Raw genomic sequence first — 18,495 nt, forward strand, 5'->3', positions numbered from 1 at the left:
GTTCTTGAAACCCACTTTTAATCCTTAAATTAGCATTACCACATTTCGAATGAGGCTTGTTGTCATTAGAATATTGATCAATGTTGTTGCTGGGTTAAGTTTATTGGATTTAACCATTTCCGTACATTGTTCCATAGAGCAGAACAGTGAAATTGTTGTTGCGTCCAGAGACAGCTACAGGAAGGGTGCTGACTGTAATCGGCCATGTTCGATGTTTAAATATACAGAAGAGTGGAGACATTGTTACATTGGTCACACTGAGCTGAACTGAAACCCGTCTCTTTAAATGCAGATACAGGGAAGAGGCTGAAATGAAATCTGTCCTTTTTAACCTGCACAAAAGCAGGAGGCTCAGATTCACAGGCTGCAGGAGTCCATTCGGCCCATCATACCCCTGCCATCTCTTTGAAAGGGCTTGTTGATTCATCCAACTGCTCTGCTCTTTCCCCACAGCCCTGCAAATTCTTCCCCTTCAAGTATTTACCCTTTTGGAAAAATACTACTGAATCTGCTTTCAGGCAGATCAGAACAACTCGCTGCATCAAAAAAACACAGAAATATAGAAACTTGGAGCAGGAGTAGGCCATTCGGCCCTTCGAGCCTGCTCCCCCATTCATTCTGATCATGGCTGATCATCCAACTCAATAGCCTGCTCCCGCTTTCTCCCCATACTCTTCGATCCCTTTCGCCCCAAGAGCTATATCTAACGCCTTCTTGAAAGCATACAATGTATTGGTCTCAACTACTTTCTGTGATAGCGAATTCCACAGGCTCACCACGCTCTGGGTGAAGAAATTTCTCCTCATCTCAGTCCTAAATGGTCAACCCCATATCCTCAGACTGTGACCCCTGGTTCTGGACTCCCTCACCATCGGGAACATTCTTTCTGCATCCACCCTGTCTAGTCCTGTTAGAATTTAATAGGTTTCTATGAGATTACCCCTCATTCTTCTGAACTCCAGCGAATATAATCCTAATCGACTCAATATCTCCTCATATGTCAGTCCCGCCATCCCAGGAATCAGTCGGGTAAACCTTCGCTGCACTCCCTCTATAGCAAGAACATCCTTCCTCAGATAAGGAGACCAAAACTGCACACAATATTCCAGGCACTGTACAATTGCAACAAGACATCCCTGTTCCTGTACTCGAATCCTCTGGCTATGAAGGCCAACATACCATTTGCCTTCTTTACCGCCGGCTGCACCTGCATGCTTACCTTCAGCGGCTGGTGTACAAGGACACCCAGGTCTTGTTGCACATTCCCCGCTCTCAATTTATAGCCATTTAGATAATAATCTGCCTTCCTGTTTTTGCTACCAAAATGGATAACCTCACATTTATCCACATTATACTGCACCTGCCATGCATTTGCCCACTCACTCAGCTTGTCCAAATCACACTGAAGCATCTCTGCATCCTCCTCACAGCTCACCTTCCCACCCAGCTTTGTGTCATCTGCAAATTTTGAGGTATTACTTTTAATTCCCTCATCCAAATCATTAATATATATTGTGAATAAATGGGGTCCCAGCACCGATCCCTGCGGTACCCCGCTAGTCACTGCCTGCCATTCGGAAAAAGACCCGTTTATTCCTACTCTTTTGTTTCCTGTCTGCCAATCAATTTTCTATCCATCTCAATATACTACCCCCAATCCCTTGCACTTTAATTTTACACGCCAATCTCTTACGTGGGACTTTGTTGAAAGCCTTCTGAAAGTCCAAATAAACCAGGTCCAATGGCTCCCCCTCATCAACTCTACTAGTTACATCCTTGAAAAATTCCAGTAGATTTGTCAAGCATGATATCTCTTTCACAAATCCATGCTGACTCTGTCCGATTCTGCCACTGTTTTCCACATGCTCAGCTATTAAATCTTTTATAATGGATTCTAGAATTTTCCCCACTACCGACGTCAGGCTGACTGGTCTATAATTCCCTGTTTTCTCTCTGTCTCCCTTTTTAAATAGTGGGGTTACATTAGGTACCCTCCAATCTGTAGGAACTGTTCTAGAGTATATAGAATCTCGGATGATGACCACCAATTCACTATTTCTAGGACCACTTCCTTAAGTACTCTGGGATGTAGATTATCAAGCCCTGGGGACTTATCAGCCTTTAATCTCATCAATTTCCCCAACACCATTTCCCTACTAATACTGATTTCTTTCAGTTCCTCCCTCTCACTAAACCCTCAAAAAATCTCATCTCCCCCTCTGGCTCCTTTGCCAATTAACTTAGAGGGACTCACTTTCTGTCAAAGAGCCTGCCAACCCCTCTCACCCACTTTCCCTAAAGTGCAGAAATCTAATCATGAAAAGTCCAGAAAAATCAAATATTTTTAAAGATAAAAGTTTATTCATGAAATTGAACATGGTTAAAAGAAAACAGAAAATTACTTGAGGATCAAAGCCAACCAGAGTAAAAGGATGTGCACAATGTTCTGGACCCAAATAGTTTCTCTTTAATTCATCTGTCCCCTGTTCGCTGCCCTCTTTGTGGAACACCTCCGCTCAGTCCAAAAGCATGACCCTGACCTTCCAGTAGCTGCCATTATAATTCAGCACCTTGCTCTCATGCTCACATTTCTGTCCTCGGCCTGCTGCAATGTTCCCGAGAAGCCCAACACAAGCTGGACGAACAGCACCTCATCCTCCGATGAGGCACTTTACAGCCTTCTGGACTCAGCATTGAGTTCAACAACTTCAGACTGTCAACTCTGTCCTCTGTTTGGATCTATTTTTTGTGGCTGCGTTTGCCGCCAACGCTCAGTCTTACCGCTTCACGCAGTGATGTCATTGTGAGTGACGGAGATCAGAACTGTACTCATTCCCCCAGCCTCAGTGTGATACTCATCCTCTCCAGTTAGTTTCTCCCTGTTTTTAAACCAATTTCAAACTTGCAGTAATCCTAATGAGAACTGAAACTGAAGAACAAAATTCAATAAACAATCCTACAGAGTGGATTTTGGACCCAGAAAGGGCTATTTCATTCAGAACAAAATCCAATACCCATTTTCCCCTTGGTCATTTCCTTTAGCTTTCTCTGTTTCCATGGTGTATTTTCAGTTCTATTATATACAAACCCTGGCAGCTCACTCATCAATACCTGAAACATTTTACTGTTCTCTGCACTAAGTTTTTTTTAACATAGACGCAAATACAATCCACTGTTTTCTCTTCCACAATCTGTAACGTACACAGTTTTGTTAACAATAACCACGGAAATGTGTGGTTTTACTTTCCAATGTTTTTAAACGGACTGCGTTTACTGCAGGTGCATCCGGCCAATGACGTTATTAGTGTTGAGTGCTCACACAGACAAGTGCACATGTGCAGACGGGTATTGGCGGCCATCTTGTGCAGCCATCTTATGCGGCCATCTTGCGTTGACAGGAGACACGGTGTTTTTTAACCAAGTGCCAGTCTGTATCTCATTGTCATGATTTTTGCTTTCAGACAGAGCTGTCCCTTATTCTGCCATTAACACTTACTCTGGACCAATGCTTTGTTTCTTTACTACATCCATTACCTCTCCCTTTACATTTGGTTCCATGACATTTTTGACATTTAATCTTGCCCGCCCTCTAACCAATCCCTGACTTTTCCTCTTGTTCTACCTGACCCTCCCCCCTTTCTCAACAGCATCAAACCCATCACATTTCTCCCACTCTGAAATTCTGAAGAAGAGTCATATTGGACTCGTATATGAAATCTGTTTCTCTCTGCACAGATGCTGCCAGGCCTTTCCAGCATTTTCTGTATTTATTTTAGATCTGCCTGTGGTGGTAGAAAAACCCTATTTACTATCCAGGATAAAATAAATCTATTTTGTCAGCTTTTGCAGATCATTTCAGCAGAAACGTGAATTCCCAGGCTCAAAGATCATCAGACCAATGGAAGCAAATTCATGAGACCAGCCAGTCCAGCAGAAAGAAACCCTCCGACCCTCCCACTTCACCAAGTGTCAGAATGAACATGGTTCAGTCCTGGATGTGATTAACAGCAGCAATAACAGCAGAATCCAACTCCTGGAATCACTTGTGAACTCGCTGGTGTCTCAGCAAGTGCGATGAGTGAGTGAATCCCTTCCCACACTGAGTGCAGATGAACGGCCTCTCTCCAGTGTGAACTCGCTGGTGTGTCTGCAGATTGGATGAATGAGTGAATCCCTTCCCACACTCAGTGCAGGTGAACGGTCTCTGCCCGGTGTGAACTCGCTTGTGGGTCTGCAGGCTGTATGAGTCAGTGAATCCCTTCCTGCACTCAGCGCAGGTGAAGGGCCTGTCCCCGGTGTGAATTCGCTGGTGTGCCAGCAGGGTGGATGAAACAGTGAATCCCTTCCCACACTCAGAACAGGTGAATGGCCTCTCCCCGCTGTGAACTCGCTGGTGTTTTCTAAGGTCAGATGAATTACTGAATCCTTTCCCACACTCAGAGCAGGTGAACGGCCTCTCCCCGCTGTGAACTCGCTGGTGTGTCTGCAGATGGGTTGAAATACTGAATCCCTTCCCACACTCAGAACAAGTGAATGGCTTTTCCCCGGTGTGAACTCGCTGATGCCTCTGGAAGTTGGATGAATCACTGAATCCCATCCCACACTCAGAGCAGGTGAAGGGCCTCTCCCCGGTGTGAACTCGCTGGTGGGTCCGCAGGGTGGAAGGAGCAGTGAATCCCTTCCCACACTCAGGGCAGGTGAACGGCCTCTCCCCGGTGTGACTGCGTCGATGCGTTTCCAGCTTCGATGGGGTTTTGAATCCCTTCCCACAGTCCCCACATTTCCATGGTTTCTCCATGGTGCGCGTGTCCTTGTGTCTCTCCAGGTTCAACAATCACTTGAAGCCTCGTCCTCACACAGAACACATGAACGGTCTCTCTCCACTGTGAATGGTGTGATGTTTTTTCAGGCTGTGTAACTGGTTTAAGCTCTTTCCACAGTCAGTGCACTGGAAGACTCTCACTCAGGTGTGTGTGTCTCAGTGCTTTTCCGGCCACACTGATGTTTAAAATATTTTGAAGCAGACAGAACAAAACATTTCTCCTTCTAGGTTCAAAGGCCAGTGATATTCAGGTTGCGATCAATCAAGTGACTGTCAGATTTTGACGTGAAGTTTGGTTTGAGATTTCAGTCTGCAAATCCACCCCTTCTAATATCCTGTAAAAGGAGTTTATAAAATACATCACTGTCAGTACAGGATAGAAATTCAGAACAATTTTAGGTTCTGTGGTGTACTCTCTCATTCCCCAAAAGCTGTTAGTCTCCTTAGCACACACTCTCCCTACATTCCAACTCTGCTATACTTTCTCTCCATTCTCATTCTGCTGTATCTAATATATACACAACAGTACTGCACCTAAAGAGTGTGAAATGTACAGAACTCTTACATGATTAGAGACACTTGGGGCTGTGAGGGAGAACTTTATTTTGACAGCAAGTGGTGTTGATCTGTAACTCGCTGCCTATGAGGGTGGAAGAAGTGGAGGCGATCAATGATTTCAAAATGAAATTGGATGGGCACTTGAAGGAAATAAACTTGCAGAGGAACGGGGATATAGAGGGGGAATGGGACTGACTGGATTGCTCTACAGAGAGTCGGCATGGACTCAGATTACTGAATCGACTCCCTTCTGTGCTGTAATGACTCTATGACTGGAAATAAATAACATAGCTACAGCACTATATTACAAGACTAGAAATAATAATAAATGTGCTTTATTACAGAAAAATAAATATACAAAATCAGACATATTACAATATTTTCTGAGGTGCACAATTCCTCTGAAGTAAAATAAGGGACACTTCAGCCGCGGGGCTGGAGGCATGGGTGAGGGAGTGGGTGGTGACAGAGAGAGTAGGTTGCGAGGGGGGGTTGTGTTTCAATGTGAGATGGGGGTAGGGGTGGAGAGGAGGGGCCTTGTGACAATAATAGTGAGAGGGGTGAGGGTTAAAATCAACTAAATCTTACAATTCATCTTGTTCAGTCACAACATCATCATCTCTCTATGGCCGACTCACTGACTTACCGTCCCACTCAAATCACTCAAACTCACCCTGAAGACTCCCAGGATCAGTTTCCCACAGGTTGTCCTAGAAAAACGAGACAAAAGAGAAAATCAGGAGCAATCCCTTAAAATACAGGACAGTTAATCACCCTGAAATTGTCCCCTTAAATGTCAGCCATCTCCTGGGGAAACCACCCCTTTAATTGTGAACATTAGGAAAGAGACCATCCTTTTAGCCAGACAAATAAATGTGTCAAGCTGAGGGAGCAAAGGATGTCAATGTCTTTAAGAGAGAGAGAGAAAGACCTGGGCCAACCTTTCCAGAGTCTGCACCCTCCCTGGATTCACTTCCTTTCCCTTCAGTTCCTGCAAGTCAACAATTTCCCCCAGAATGAGAAAAGAAATGGAAAGGGGCAGAAAAGAAAGTGTTTTACTCACAGATGTTGGACACAGGAGGAAGTTTTAGTCTGGGTGAAGCTCAATCTTCATTCACACAAAGCCCGCACTCTGATTGGCTAGAGGACCAGAGTCCTTCCGGTTCTCCATCTCACCCCATTGGTCAGTCTCCGGCGTGCAGACAATGGGGTAGCGGAAGCCTTCGCGAGCGCGGCGGATACTTTGATCCCCATGACGATTTCCGTGTTTGGCCAATGGGAATAGACATAACCTGCGCATGCGCACATTCCACTCACCCTCGGACATGCGCAGTCCCGGTCCGCCCGCCCGCGCGGCGGATAGAGCGGTTTCCCAAGCGCGGTGGATTGTGGGGGCTGCGGCCGCCATTACTCATCAGGAGCCCAGTCTCCAAACTCCTGGGACTGGGATGGAAAGTGGGGGTGAGGGGCGCAGTGACCCCGCCCTGACACAAAGTACATGTGGGTAGTCACTGGATTTGATTGTGACGTCCCCTTAGCAAAACAGTTAGTTAACTTCAGACATAAGAAGGTTCAGACACTTGGTATCGATGGAGAGGTTGTAAACTGGATTCGAAATTGGCTGTGTGGGAGAAGACAGAGAGTGGTAGTGGATGATTGCTTCTCAGACTGGAGGTCTGTGACTAGTGGTGTGCCTCAGGGGTCTGTGCTGGGACCATTGTTGTTTGTTGTCTATATCAATGATTTGGATGATAATGTGGTGAATTGGATCAGCAAGTTTGCTGATGACACTAAGATTGGAGGCGTTGTGGACAGCGAGGAAGGCTTTCAAAGCTTGCAGACAGATCTGGACCAACTGGAAAAATGGGCCAGAAAATGGCAGATGGAATTTAATGCGGATAAGTGTGAGGTGTTACATTTTGGAAGGTCAAACCAAGGTAGGACATACACAGTAAATGGTAGGGCACTGCGGAGTGCGGAGGAACAAAGGGATCTGGGAGTTCAGATACATAATTCCCTGAAAGTGGCGTCACAGGTAGACAAGGTTGTAAAGAAAGTTTGTGGCATACTGGCCTTCATAAATCAAAGTATTGAGTATAGGAGTTGGGATGTTATGGTGAGGTTGCATAAGACATTGGTGAGGCCAACTTTGAAGTATTGTGTGCAGTTCTGGTCGCCTAACTACAGGAAAGATATCAGTAAGATCAAGAGAGTGCAGAGAAGATTTACTAGGGTGTTGCCGGGTCTTAAGGAGTTGAGTTACAGGGAAAGATTAAACAGGTTAGGACTTTATTCCTTGGAGCATAGAAGAATGAGGGGAGATATGATAGAAGTTTATAAAATTATGAGGGGTATAGACAGAGTAAATGCGAGTAGGCTCTTCCACTTAGATTAGGAGAAATAAACACGAGAGGACATGGCTTTAGGGTGAAAGGGGAAAGGTTTAGGGGGAATATTAGGGGGAACTTCTTCACTCAGAGAGTGGTGAGAGTGTGGAATGAGCTACCATCTGACATGGTAAATGCGGGCTCACTCTTAAGTTTTAAGAATAAATTAGATAGATACATGGATGGGAGATGTCTGGAGGGTTATGGACTAGGTGCAGGTCAATGGGACTAGCGGAATAATATTTCGGCACAGACTAGAAGGGCCGAATGGCCTGTTTTCTGTGCTCTTCTATGGTTCTATGGTTCTATAAATATTTAGACACCTGGGTGACAGATCGGGAAGGGCAACAGGTGAGTGTGAAACTGAACCCGAGAGTCAGCACCCTCAGGGTTGGAGAGTTGGGGAAAATGCAGGAGGAGAAAAGTAGGATAAACAAGTGTTACAATGAATAGAGAAGAGGGAGCCTGTTGGAGGGAGGCCAGAGATTTATAGTTTGAGAGGGGGACGGATGCAAACCAAACATCACGTTCAGACCTGATAGCATCACTCAACTCGGACCTGACTATCATAAGCCTTTGAATGCCGAATGAGAAATGATTTGTCTATCTATCTACCTTAAGGGTTTCAGCGATCTGTGTGAGGCTTCAATTGGTCATCCAGCTTGGTGATGGACAACTGTAACCCGACAGGGGATGAACTTTGCAAACAAGGCAGTGTGAGGGGCCTTGGGAAAGCAACCAAGCTGGAAAATCAACCGTGCAGTCACAGTGGGGAGAAGCCATTCACCTGCTCCGTATGTGGGAGGGGATTCATTTGCTCAGTCACCCTGCTTAGTCACTAATTAGTTCACACTGTGGAGAGGCCCTTTGCTCGCTCCCAGTGTGTGAAGAGGTTCACGGATTCCTCTCACCTGCTGGGACACCACGAGAGGCCAGTCACCTGCTCTGAATGTTGGAAGGGATTCACTCACTCATTGAGCTTGATAACATAACAATGAGCTCATACCAGAGAGAGACCAGTCACCTGATCCAACTCGGAAGGGATTCACTCAGTCAGCCAAGCTGCTAGCAAACCAGTGAGTTCACACTAGGGAGAGACATTTAAATGTTCCATGTGTGTGAACGAATTCAACCAATCCTCCAGCCTGTTGATACACCAGTGATTTCACTCCATGGAAAGGCTGTTTGAAAGTTCACTCGCTCGTCCCACCTCCAGACCCAACAGTGAATTCATGTTTGACTGCCGGGGTTGGATTCTGCTGTTATTGATGCTGCTAATCACATCCAGGACTGAACCATGTTCATTCTGACATTTGGGGTTTGTGAGAAAATCTGAAGTTGTCCATTTTGGCAGGGAGAATATAAGAGAAGCATATTATTTAAATGATGAGAGATTGCAGAGCGCCGAGATGCAGATGGATTCGGGTGTCTTAGTGCATGAATCGCAAAATGTAAGTACAGCAAATAATTAGGAAAGCTAATAGAATGTTATCATCTGTTGTGAGGGGAATTGAATACAAAAGTAGGGAAGTTATACTTCAGTTATACACAGCACTTGTGAGAGCATATCTGGAGTACTGTATACTGTATTGGTCGCCTTATTTAAGGAAGTATGTAAATGTAAAAGGATGAAGAAGTTCAGAGAAGGTTTACCAGACTAATATCTGGAATGGGTGGGTTGTCTTATGAGGAAAGGTTGGACAGGCTGGGCTTGTATCCGCTGGAGTTTAGAAGGGCAACAGGCGACTTAATTGAAACCTTTCAGACCCTGAGGGGTCTTCACAGGACGGGTGTGGAGAGGATGTTTCTTCTTATAGGAGAATCTAGAACTAGAGAGTCAATGTGTTAAAATAAGCGGTTGCCCACTTAACACAGAGATGAGGCGAATTTTTTTCTTTCAGGGGGTTGTAAACCTTTGGAACTCTCTCCCTGAAAAGGCAGTGGAATCAGAGCCTTTGAACATTTTAAAGGCAGAGGCGGATAGGTTCTTGGTAAGCAATGGGGCGATAGGTTATTGAGGGTAGGCAGGATGCAGATGTGAGGTTACTATCAGGTCAGCCATGATCTTAGTAAATGATGGAGCAGGCTCGAGGGGCTGCGCTGGAGCGTAATAATCCAGATAAATATCAAATAAATCAGCTTTGTTTTGGACACACAGTTTGTCAAGTCCTTGATGTCAGTGAAATGAGAAAAGGTAGGTTTTAAGCAGAATCTTAAAGGAGGAGAGAGAAGTGGAGGGGTTAAGGGAGGGAATTCCAGAGCTCAGGAACCTGGCAGCTAAAGACTGAAAGAGTATCAGCCCTCGATTATTGGGGACTCGAGTCTGTGGAGTGGGGACTTGAACCCACGACCTTCAGACTCAGAGGCGAGTGTATGAGACTGACTAAGCCCTGGTGTTCGAGGAAGTGATGTGAAGTCTCAGCTGCCTCATCCTTTCTCTGTACTTTGCCCCATTCCAGGATCAGCAGATCGAGCTGAGGATCTGGGCAACAATTAAAAAGGGGCAAGAAGAAAGTTACGAGAATAAACTTCTTCACCCAGAGAGTGGTGAGAATGTGGCACTCGCTCCTAAACCTAAGCATAAACCTAAATGTAACCCTAACCCTAAAACTAACCACAGCCCTAAACCTAACCCTAAACCGAAACCTAACCCTAAAGCTAACCATAACCCGAATCCTTACCTAACCCTAAAACAAACCCTGAACCTAACCATAAACCTCACCATAACCCTAAACCTAACTCTAGACTTAACCATAGTCCTAAACCTAACAATAACCCTAAATTTAACCTGAAACCGAACCATGAACCCAACACTAACCCTAATGCTAACCCTAAACCTAACCATAACCTTAGATCTAACCATAACTCTAAACCTAACGCTAACCTAGGCCTAAACCTAACCATAAACCTAAACCTAGCCTTAAAGCTAACCCTAACCCTAAACCTAACCCTAAAACTAACCATAACCCTAAACCTAACCCTAACCCTAGACCTAACAATTACCCTAAATCTAATCCTAGACCTAACCATAACCCTAAACTTAACAATAACCAAACTTAATCGTAAACCTAACCCTAAATCTAATCATGACACTAAAACTAACCCTAAACCTAACTCTATCTATAACCCTAAACCTAACCGTGAACCTAACGATAAACCTAAACATAACCATAACCCTAACCCCATCCCTAAACCTAACCCTTCACCTAACTATAGCCCTAAGTCTAACCCTCAACCTAGCCAAAACACTAACCCTAACCCTAAGCCTCACCATAACCCTAAATCTAACCGTAGGCCTAACCATAACCCTAACCCTAGCCTAACCTAAAAGCTAACCCTACACCTAACTGGAACCCAAACATAACCATAACCCTAAACCTATCCATGACCCTAAATCTAACCCTAAACCTAACCATTATTCTAACCCTAACCCTAAACCTAACCCAAAAGCTAACTTAAACCCTAATCCTAACCCTAAACCTAACCCTAACCCTAAAGCTAACACAAAAGCTAACTTATACCCTAAACCTAGCCCTAAACCTAACCATAACCCTAAACATAACCTTAGCCTAACCCTTAAATAACCCTGACCCTAAACCTAACCTTCAACCTAACCATAACCCGAAATCTAACCCTAAACATAGCCAAAACCCTAACACTGTCCCTAAACCTCACCATAACCCTAAATATAACCTTAGACCTAACCGTAGCCTGAAACCTAACAATAACACAAAATCTTACCTTAAACCTAACACTGACCCTAACACTGACCCTAACCTAACCCTAAACCTAACCCTAAACCTAACCCTAAAACAAAACATAAGCCTAAACCTATCCAGAATACTAAACTTAACCATAACACTAAACCTAACCATGAACCCAACCATAACCATAAACCTAACCCTAACCTTAACCCTAACCCTCACCCTAAAATTAACACTAAACCTAACACTACCCTAAAACTAAACGTAAAACTAACCATAACCCTAACTCTAAACCTAACCATAACCCTAAACATAAGCCGAAACCTAACACTAACCCTGAAACTAATCATAGCCCTAAACCTAACACTGACCCTAACCATAAGCCTAAACCCAACCCTAACCTTAAACCTAACCCAAATCCTAAACCTAACCATAACCCTAAACCTAAACTTAACCCTGAACCTAACCATAGCCCTAACGGTAACCATAACCCTAAACCAAAGCCTAAACCCAACCATAACCCTAAATCTAACCATAGCCCGAACCCTGGTCCCAAACATAACCCTAAAGTTAACCTAACCCTAACTTTACCCCAAACCTAACCTTAGGATGTGATGCTGAAAGTGAACTGTTTTATTGGAAAATAATTTCAGCTGAGAGTCCCTGAATGAATGAGGAGAGATCATAAACAGCAGTTCTTAAAGAGACACTGCTCACCCAGCAAATCAGCAAACCCAATTTATCCCACATCAAGGACATGACACAGCGTGTTCAATCCAAAACTGTTTAATTCCACTTACATCCAGAATATTAAACTCCATCTCAGTTACAGGGGTTATTAACATGAGCAGAAATAAACCCCAACGGTCAGGATGAATATAGTTTGCTCCAAGATCTGAATAACAGCAGAATCCTTCTCCTTCTCTAATGATAAATCTCTGCGCGCCTCACCCTCCTTCCTTCCTATTCATTATAACCCTAATTGATGTTACTATTCTCCTCCTGCTTTTCCCCAGTTCTCCTCCCCTGAAGGTGCTGACTCTCTGGTTCAGTTTCACACTCACCTATTACCCTCCTCAATACGTCACCCAGGTGTCTAGATCTTTACACCTGAAGTTAACAAATTGTTTTGCTAAGGGGACGTCACAATCACATCCAGTCACTACCCACATGTACTTTCTGTCAGGGCGGGGTCACTGCATCCCCCACCCCCACTTTCCATCCCAGCCCCAGGAGTTTGGAGACTGTGCTCCAGACGAGTAATGGCGGCTGCAGCTCCCACAATCTCCCGCGCTGTGGAAACCGCTCTATCCGCCGAGCGGGCGGGCGGCCCGGGACTGCGCATGTCCGAGGGAGAGGGGAAGCTGCGCATGTGCAGAGAGTGGATTTTTTTTTTTTGCCTATTGGCCACCTGCTCATCTGCCATGAGGGTCAAAGGGTGTCCGACGCTCACGAAGGCTTCCGCTGCCCCATTGGCTTCATGCTGGAGATTGACCAATGGGAAGAGTTGGAGGACCGGAAGGATTCTGGTCCTCCAGCCAATCAGAGCGCGGGCTTTGTGTGAATGCAGATTGAGCTTCACACAGACTAAAACTTCCTCCTGTGTCCAACATCTGTGAGTAAAACACTTTCTTTTCTCCCCCTTTCCATTTCTTTTCTCATTCTGGGGGGAAATTGTTGACTTGCAGGAACTGAAGGGAAAGGAAGTGAATCCAGGGAGGGTGCAGACTCTGGAAAGGTTGGCCCAGGTCTCTCTCTCTCTCTCTCTCTCTTAAAGACATTGACATCCTTTGCTCCCTCAGCTTGACACATTTATTTGTCTGGCTGAAAGGATGGTCCCTTTCCTAATGTTCACAATTAAAGGGGTGGTTTCCCCAGGAGATGGTTGACATTTAAGGGAACAATTTCAGGGTAATTAACTGTCCTGTATTTTCAGGGATTGCTCCTTATTTTGCCTTTTGCCCCGTATTTCTCGGACAGCCTGTGGGAATCTGATTCCGGAGACTCCAGAGTGATTTGAGTGAGATGGCAAGTGAGTGAGTTGGCCAGCAGAGAGATGATGATATTCTGACTGAACAAAATAAGTTGTAAGTTTTAGTTAATTTTAACCCCCACCCCTCCCACTCATATTGTCTCAAGACCCCTTCTCCCCAGCTGTTCTCGTATTGAAATCCGCAACCCCCCCCCAAACTGCTCTCTTAGTCACCAGCACCACACCCCCCAACCATGCCTCCAACCCCATGGCTGATGTGTTCCTTATTTTATTTTATAAGAGTTCTGCCCCCTGGACAATACAATAATATAGGACATAGATATGTCTAATGTTGTGATAAGGGACATTTTAGATATATTAATTATGATTCTATAAAAGAGTTTATTTATTATCGTTCCTAGTTCCTACAGTACTGTAGCTACGTTATGAATATCCAGTCATAGAGTCATTACAGCACAGGAGTCCATTCTGCAACTCGAGTCCATGCCGACTCTCTGTAGAGCAATTCGCTCAGTCCCATTCCCCCTCTCTCTCCCTGTTCCCCTGCAAGATTATTCCCTTCGTCTGTCCATCCAATTTAGTTTTGAAACTATTGATTGTTTATGCTCCCACCACCCTTGTAGACAGCGAGATCCAGGTCATCAGCACTCACTGTCAAAATAAAGTTCTCCCTCACAGACCCATCTGTCCCTAATCATGTAATGGAGTACTGTATGTTAAGCTCCAATAGCTGGTTGATAATAAACACAGAAACCAGGTCTTTACTTCTTCAAGCAGAGTTTTATTCTAGCACACACATAATTCTACGCACACATTGTCTTACCTGTTTCCCCTTTAGATACACCCAGCAAAGTACTTGTCAATTAACCTACAATTACCAACTGAAACACTCCTTGACAGTTCACTGCTTCCTACCCTAACACTGTATATTACACACATTTTTAGTGCAGCACTGTTGGGTGTATATTAGATACAGCAGAGTGAGAATGGAGGGAGAGTGCATTGGGGACGGAGATTTACAGCTTTTGGGGAACGAGAGAGGAAAGAATGTTCCATAGAAACTAGAATTGTCTGTTCTGAATTTCTATCCTGTACTGACAGTGATGACTTGTGTAAACTCCTTTTACAGACTATTAGAAGGGGAGGATTTGCAGACAGAAATCTTAAAACAAACTTGGCATCAAGATCTGACAGAATCACTCGATTCATCGCGACCTGAATATCATTGGCCTTTGAATCTAGAAGGAGGTTTGTCTGTTCTGTATGCTTCAAGAAAATTTTAAACAACATTTTGACCAGAAAAGCACCGAGACCCCCATACCCGAGTGAGAGTGTTTCCAGTGCACTGACTGTGGAAAGAGCTTTCACCAGTTACACAGCCTGAAAAAACATCACTCACAGTGAGGAGAGACATTATAGATGTTCTGTGTGTGAGGACGAGGATTCAACTGATCATCAAACCTGGAGAGACACAAGGATACGCGCACCATGGAGAAACCATGGAAATGTGGGGACTGTGGGAAGGGATTCAAATCCCCGTCTGAGTTGGAGATTCATCGACGCAGTCACACCGGGGAGAGGCCGTTCACCTGCCTCGATTGTGGGAAGGGATTCAGTCATTCAACCCACCTGCTGAGACACCAGCGAGTTCACACTGGGGAGAGGCCGTTCACCTGCTCAAAGTGTGGGAAGGGCTTCACTGAATCATCCAACCTGCTGAGGCATCAGCGAGTTCACACAGGGGAGAGGCCATTCACCTGCTCAGAGTGTGGGAAAGGATTCAGTAATTCATCCGACCTTAAAAAACACAAGGCAGTTCACACGGGGGAGAGACCCTTCATCTGCTCTGAGTGTGGGAAGAGATTCACTGTTTCATCCACTCTGCTGACACACCAGCGAGTTCACACTGGGGAGAGGCCGTTCACCTGCTCCGAGTGTGGGAAAGGATTCACTATGTTATCCCACCTGCAGAGACATCAGCGAGTTCACACTGGAGAGAGGCCATTCACCTGCTCTGTGTGTGGGAAGGGATTCACTCATTTACCCAACCTGCTGAGACACCAGCGAGTTCACAAGTGATTCCAGGGGTTGTATTCTGCTGCTATTGCTGCTGTTAATCACATCCAGGACTGAACCATGTTCATTCTGACACTTGGTGAAGTGGGAGGGTCGGAGGGTTTCTTTCTGTTGGATTGGCCGGACTCACAACTTTGCTTCCAGTGGCTGATGCTCTTTGAGCCTGGGAGTGCACATTTCCACTGAAATGATCCACAAAAGCTGATGAAGGACATTTATTTTATCCTGGAGAGTAAATAGTGATTTTTGCTACCATTACAGATAGATCTAAAATAAATACAGAAAGTGCTGGAAAAACTCAGTAGGTCTGGCAGCATCTTTGGAGAGAGAAACAGAGTTAACGTTTCAATTCCAGTGTGACTCTTCCTCGGAACTTCAGAGAGGGAGAAATGTGATGGGTTTGATGCTGTTGAGAAAGGGGGGAGGGTCAGGGAGAACAAAAGGGAAAGTCAGGGATTGGTTAGAGGGCAGGCGAGATTAAATAACAAAGATATCATGGAACAAAAGACAAAGGGAGTGATAATGGTTGTAGTAAAGAAACAAAGCATTGGTCCAGAGTAAGTGTTAATGGCAGAATAAAGGACAGCTCTGTCTGAAAGCAAAAACATGAAAACAAGATGCAGACTGGCACTTGGCAGAACAGAATCAAAACAGAGAACAGAGTTGACAGCCTGAAGTTGTTGAACTCAATGTTGAGTCCAGGAGGCTGTAAAGTGCCTCATCGGAGGATGTGGTGCTGTTCGTCCAGCTTGTGTTAGGCTTCTCGGGAACATTGCAGCAGGCCGAGGACAGAAATGTGGGCATGAGAGCAAGGTGGTGAATTATAATGGCAGCAACTGGAAGGTCAGGGTCATGCTTGTGGACTGAGCGGAGGTGTTCCACAAAGAGGACAGCAAACAGGGGACAGATGAATTAAAGAGAAACCATTTGTGTCCAGAACATTGTGCACATCCTTTTACTCTGGTTGTCTTTGATCCTCAAGTAATTTTCTGTTTGTTTAACCATGTTCGGTTTCATTAATAAACTTTTATCAGTAAAAGTATTTGATTTTTCTGGGATTTTCATGATTAGATTTCTGCACTTTAGGGAAAGTGGGTGAGAGGGGTTGGCAGGCTCTTTAACAGAAAGTGAGTCCCTCTAAGGTAATTGGCAAAGGAGCCAGAGGGTGAGATGAGATTTTATTTTTTGACACAGCGAGTTGTTCTGATCTGCCTGAAAGCAGATTCAATAGTATCTTTCCAAAGGGTAAATACTTGAAAGGGAAGAATTTGCAGGGCTGTGGGGAAAGAGCAGAGCAATTGGAGGAATCAGAGAGTCCTTTGAAAGAGATGGCAGGGGCACGATGGACTGAATGGACTCCTTCTGCAGCCTGTGAACCTGAATCTCCTGCTTTTGTGCAGGTTAAAAGGGACAAATTTCATTTCAGCCTCTTCCCTCAATCTGTATTTAAAGAGACGGGATTCTGTTCAGCTCTGAGTGGCCGATATAACAATGTCTCCACTCCTCTGTATATTTAAACATGGAACAAAGCCTTGCATGGCTGATTATAGTCAACAGCCTTCCTGTAGCTCTCACTGGACGCAGCAAGAAAGTGTTTGACTGCTTAACAATAGCAACATCCCCTGAAAATAATTCAGACACCACAACATAAACAACCTGCATTTATGTAGCACCTTTAAACATCCCAGGGAGATTCCCAGGGATGATTACAAAACAGAAGTTGACACTGAGCCACATAAAGAGATATAAGCCCAGATGAACAGTCGCTTGGTCAAAGAGGTAGGTTTTAAGGAATGTCCTAAAAGTGCAAAAAAGATTGAGGGGCAGAGAGGTTTAGGGAGGGAATTCGAGAGCGTGGGGCCCAGGCAGCTGAAGACATAGCCCCCAGTGGTTGTGCAATTGAAACCGGGGATACTGAAGAGGCCAGAATTAGTGGAGCACAGATATCTCAGAGGGTTGTAGGGATCGAGAAGATTACAGAGATGGGGAGATTGCGGGTGTGTGACCACGTGGTTATTTGAATAAAAGGCGGCCGTGGAGGGATATGTAAAGAATGGGCCAGGATTTAGCTTAATTCAACATCCCATTCACCTTTACGGAGGTAAAACCGGGCCTGGGGAGAATTTTAAAATGGAGGCATTGCTTGAGTGGATGCCAATGTCAGTCAGTGAGCACAGGGGGTGATAGGTGAACGGGACTGAGTGTGAGTTGGGAGATGGGCAGCAGAGTTTCTCTATTGAAGAAAACTGGTCCAGTTCTGTACATTTCCCATCACACCCTTTATGTCTAAGATCAAGCTGACATCATCGCATTCCATTGAGATTGCGCAATCCACTGATGTCATCACATTCTATTGTGATGATGTCATAAGATGACATCAGCATGTTTGTGATTCCACAATCAGCTGACACCAGACGATAAACTTCATTGGGAGTGTGGGATTAGCTGATGACTGCACATTGATTTATCATTGTGCAGTGAGCAGAAACGATCGTTTGTGTGAGTTTTTAAACAGAATTTTTAACTACATGTACAGAATTGATCTTCGGATCTGGAAAATGATCCGTATCTGGAACATTTACCACAAAAATTAACAAATTTGCAAGTATGTGACTTTTTCGATGACAGTTTGTTATCATTGTTTACAATAAATTGTCAGAGAGGAACTGAATCATTATTTCACTCAATCTCCCAATTTTAACAAACATTTTTAAAAAGTTGTGTACTGCTGAAAAAAGAGACATGCTGTTGAAGCTTTTTGTCTTGCACTCATCAGGACAGATGCAAGAATACCAAATGTCAAAGGGAACAACAATTTATACTGACAGAGAAACAGGGTGTTGATTGGTTGGCACATGGATTATGATTGGTTGAGGGGTTGCTGTGGGGAATGCATCAGCGAACAATTGTCCCCCAAGCTTTTGTTTAATTGAAAAGGTGAAATGCCTGGACAAA

General features: G+C 44.6%; 5 protein-coding genes across 7 annotated transcripts in view; 4 read left to right on the forward strand and 1 right to left on the reverse strand.

Annotated features, from left to right (window-relative positions):
- The window catches only part of LOC144697244 (uncharacterized), a 123,031-nt gene extending 106,488 nt beyond the window's left edge, over window positions 1-16,543 (forward strand). Inside the window, exons 1-2 of one of the 3 annotated variants that reach the window (XM_078569172.1) lie at window positions 12,966-13,086; window positions 14,594-16,543. In XM_078569172.1, coding sequence (XP_078425298.1) covers window positions 14,953-15,543 — 591 coding nt within the window. In that variant the 5' untranslated portion in view covers window positions 12,966-13,086; window positions 14,594-14,952 and the 3' untranslated portion in view covers window positions 15,544-16,543. Of the gene's footprint in view, window positions 1-12,965; window positions 13,087-13,408; window positions 13,504-14,593 lie in introns of those variants that run through there. The other 2 variants (XM_078569170.1, XM_078569171.1) reach the window with 2 other exon arrangements.
- Window positions 1-18,495, forward strand: part of LOC144697120 (uncharacterized) — a 432,856-nt gene that overhangs the window by 387,365 nt on the left and 26,996 nt on the right. The gene's annotated exons all lie outside the window — the stretch shown is intronic.
- LOC144697094 (uncharacterized) overlaps window positions 1-18,495 on the forward strand; it is a 391,382-nt gene that overhangs the window by 323,728 nt on the left and 49,159 nt on the right. The gene's annotated exons all lie outside the window — the stretch shown is intronic.
- The window catches only part of LOC144696929 (uncharacterized), a 164,910-nt gene that overhangs the window by 55,557 nt on the left and 90,858 nt on the right, over window positions 1-18,495 (forward strand). The window lies entirely within an intron of this gene.
- On the reverse strand, window positions 2,861-5,151 carry LOC144697166 (uncharacterized). The gene has a single exon (XM_078569021.1). It carries the CDS (start codon window positions 4,796-4,798, stop codon window positions 4,040-4,042), a length of 759 nt encoding a protein of 252 aa, XP_078425147.1. The 5' UTR covers window positions 4,799-5,151; the 3' UTR covers window positions 2,861-4,039.

The sequence above is a fragment of the Cetorhinus maximus genome, chromosome 23 (genome assembly GCF_964194155.1).
Source record: "Cetorhinus maximus chromosome 23, sCetMax3.hap1.1, whole genome shotgun sequence".
Lineage (NCBI taxonomy): Eukaryota > Metazoa > Chordata > Chondrichthyes > Lamniformes > Cetorhinidae > Cetorhinus > Cetorhinus maximus.

Bases quoted from the DNA above. Each gene is read 5' to 3' on its own strand.
- LOC144697166 (XM_078569021.1), bottom strand. From the start codon at position 4,798: ATGGAGAAACCATGGAAATGTGGGGACTGTGGGAAGGGATTCAAAACC.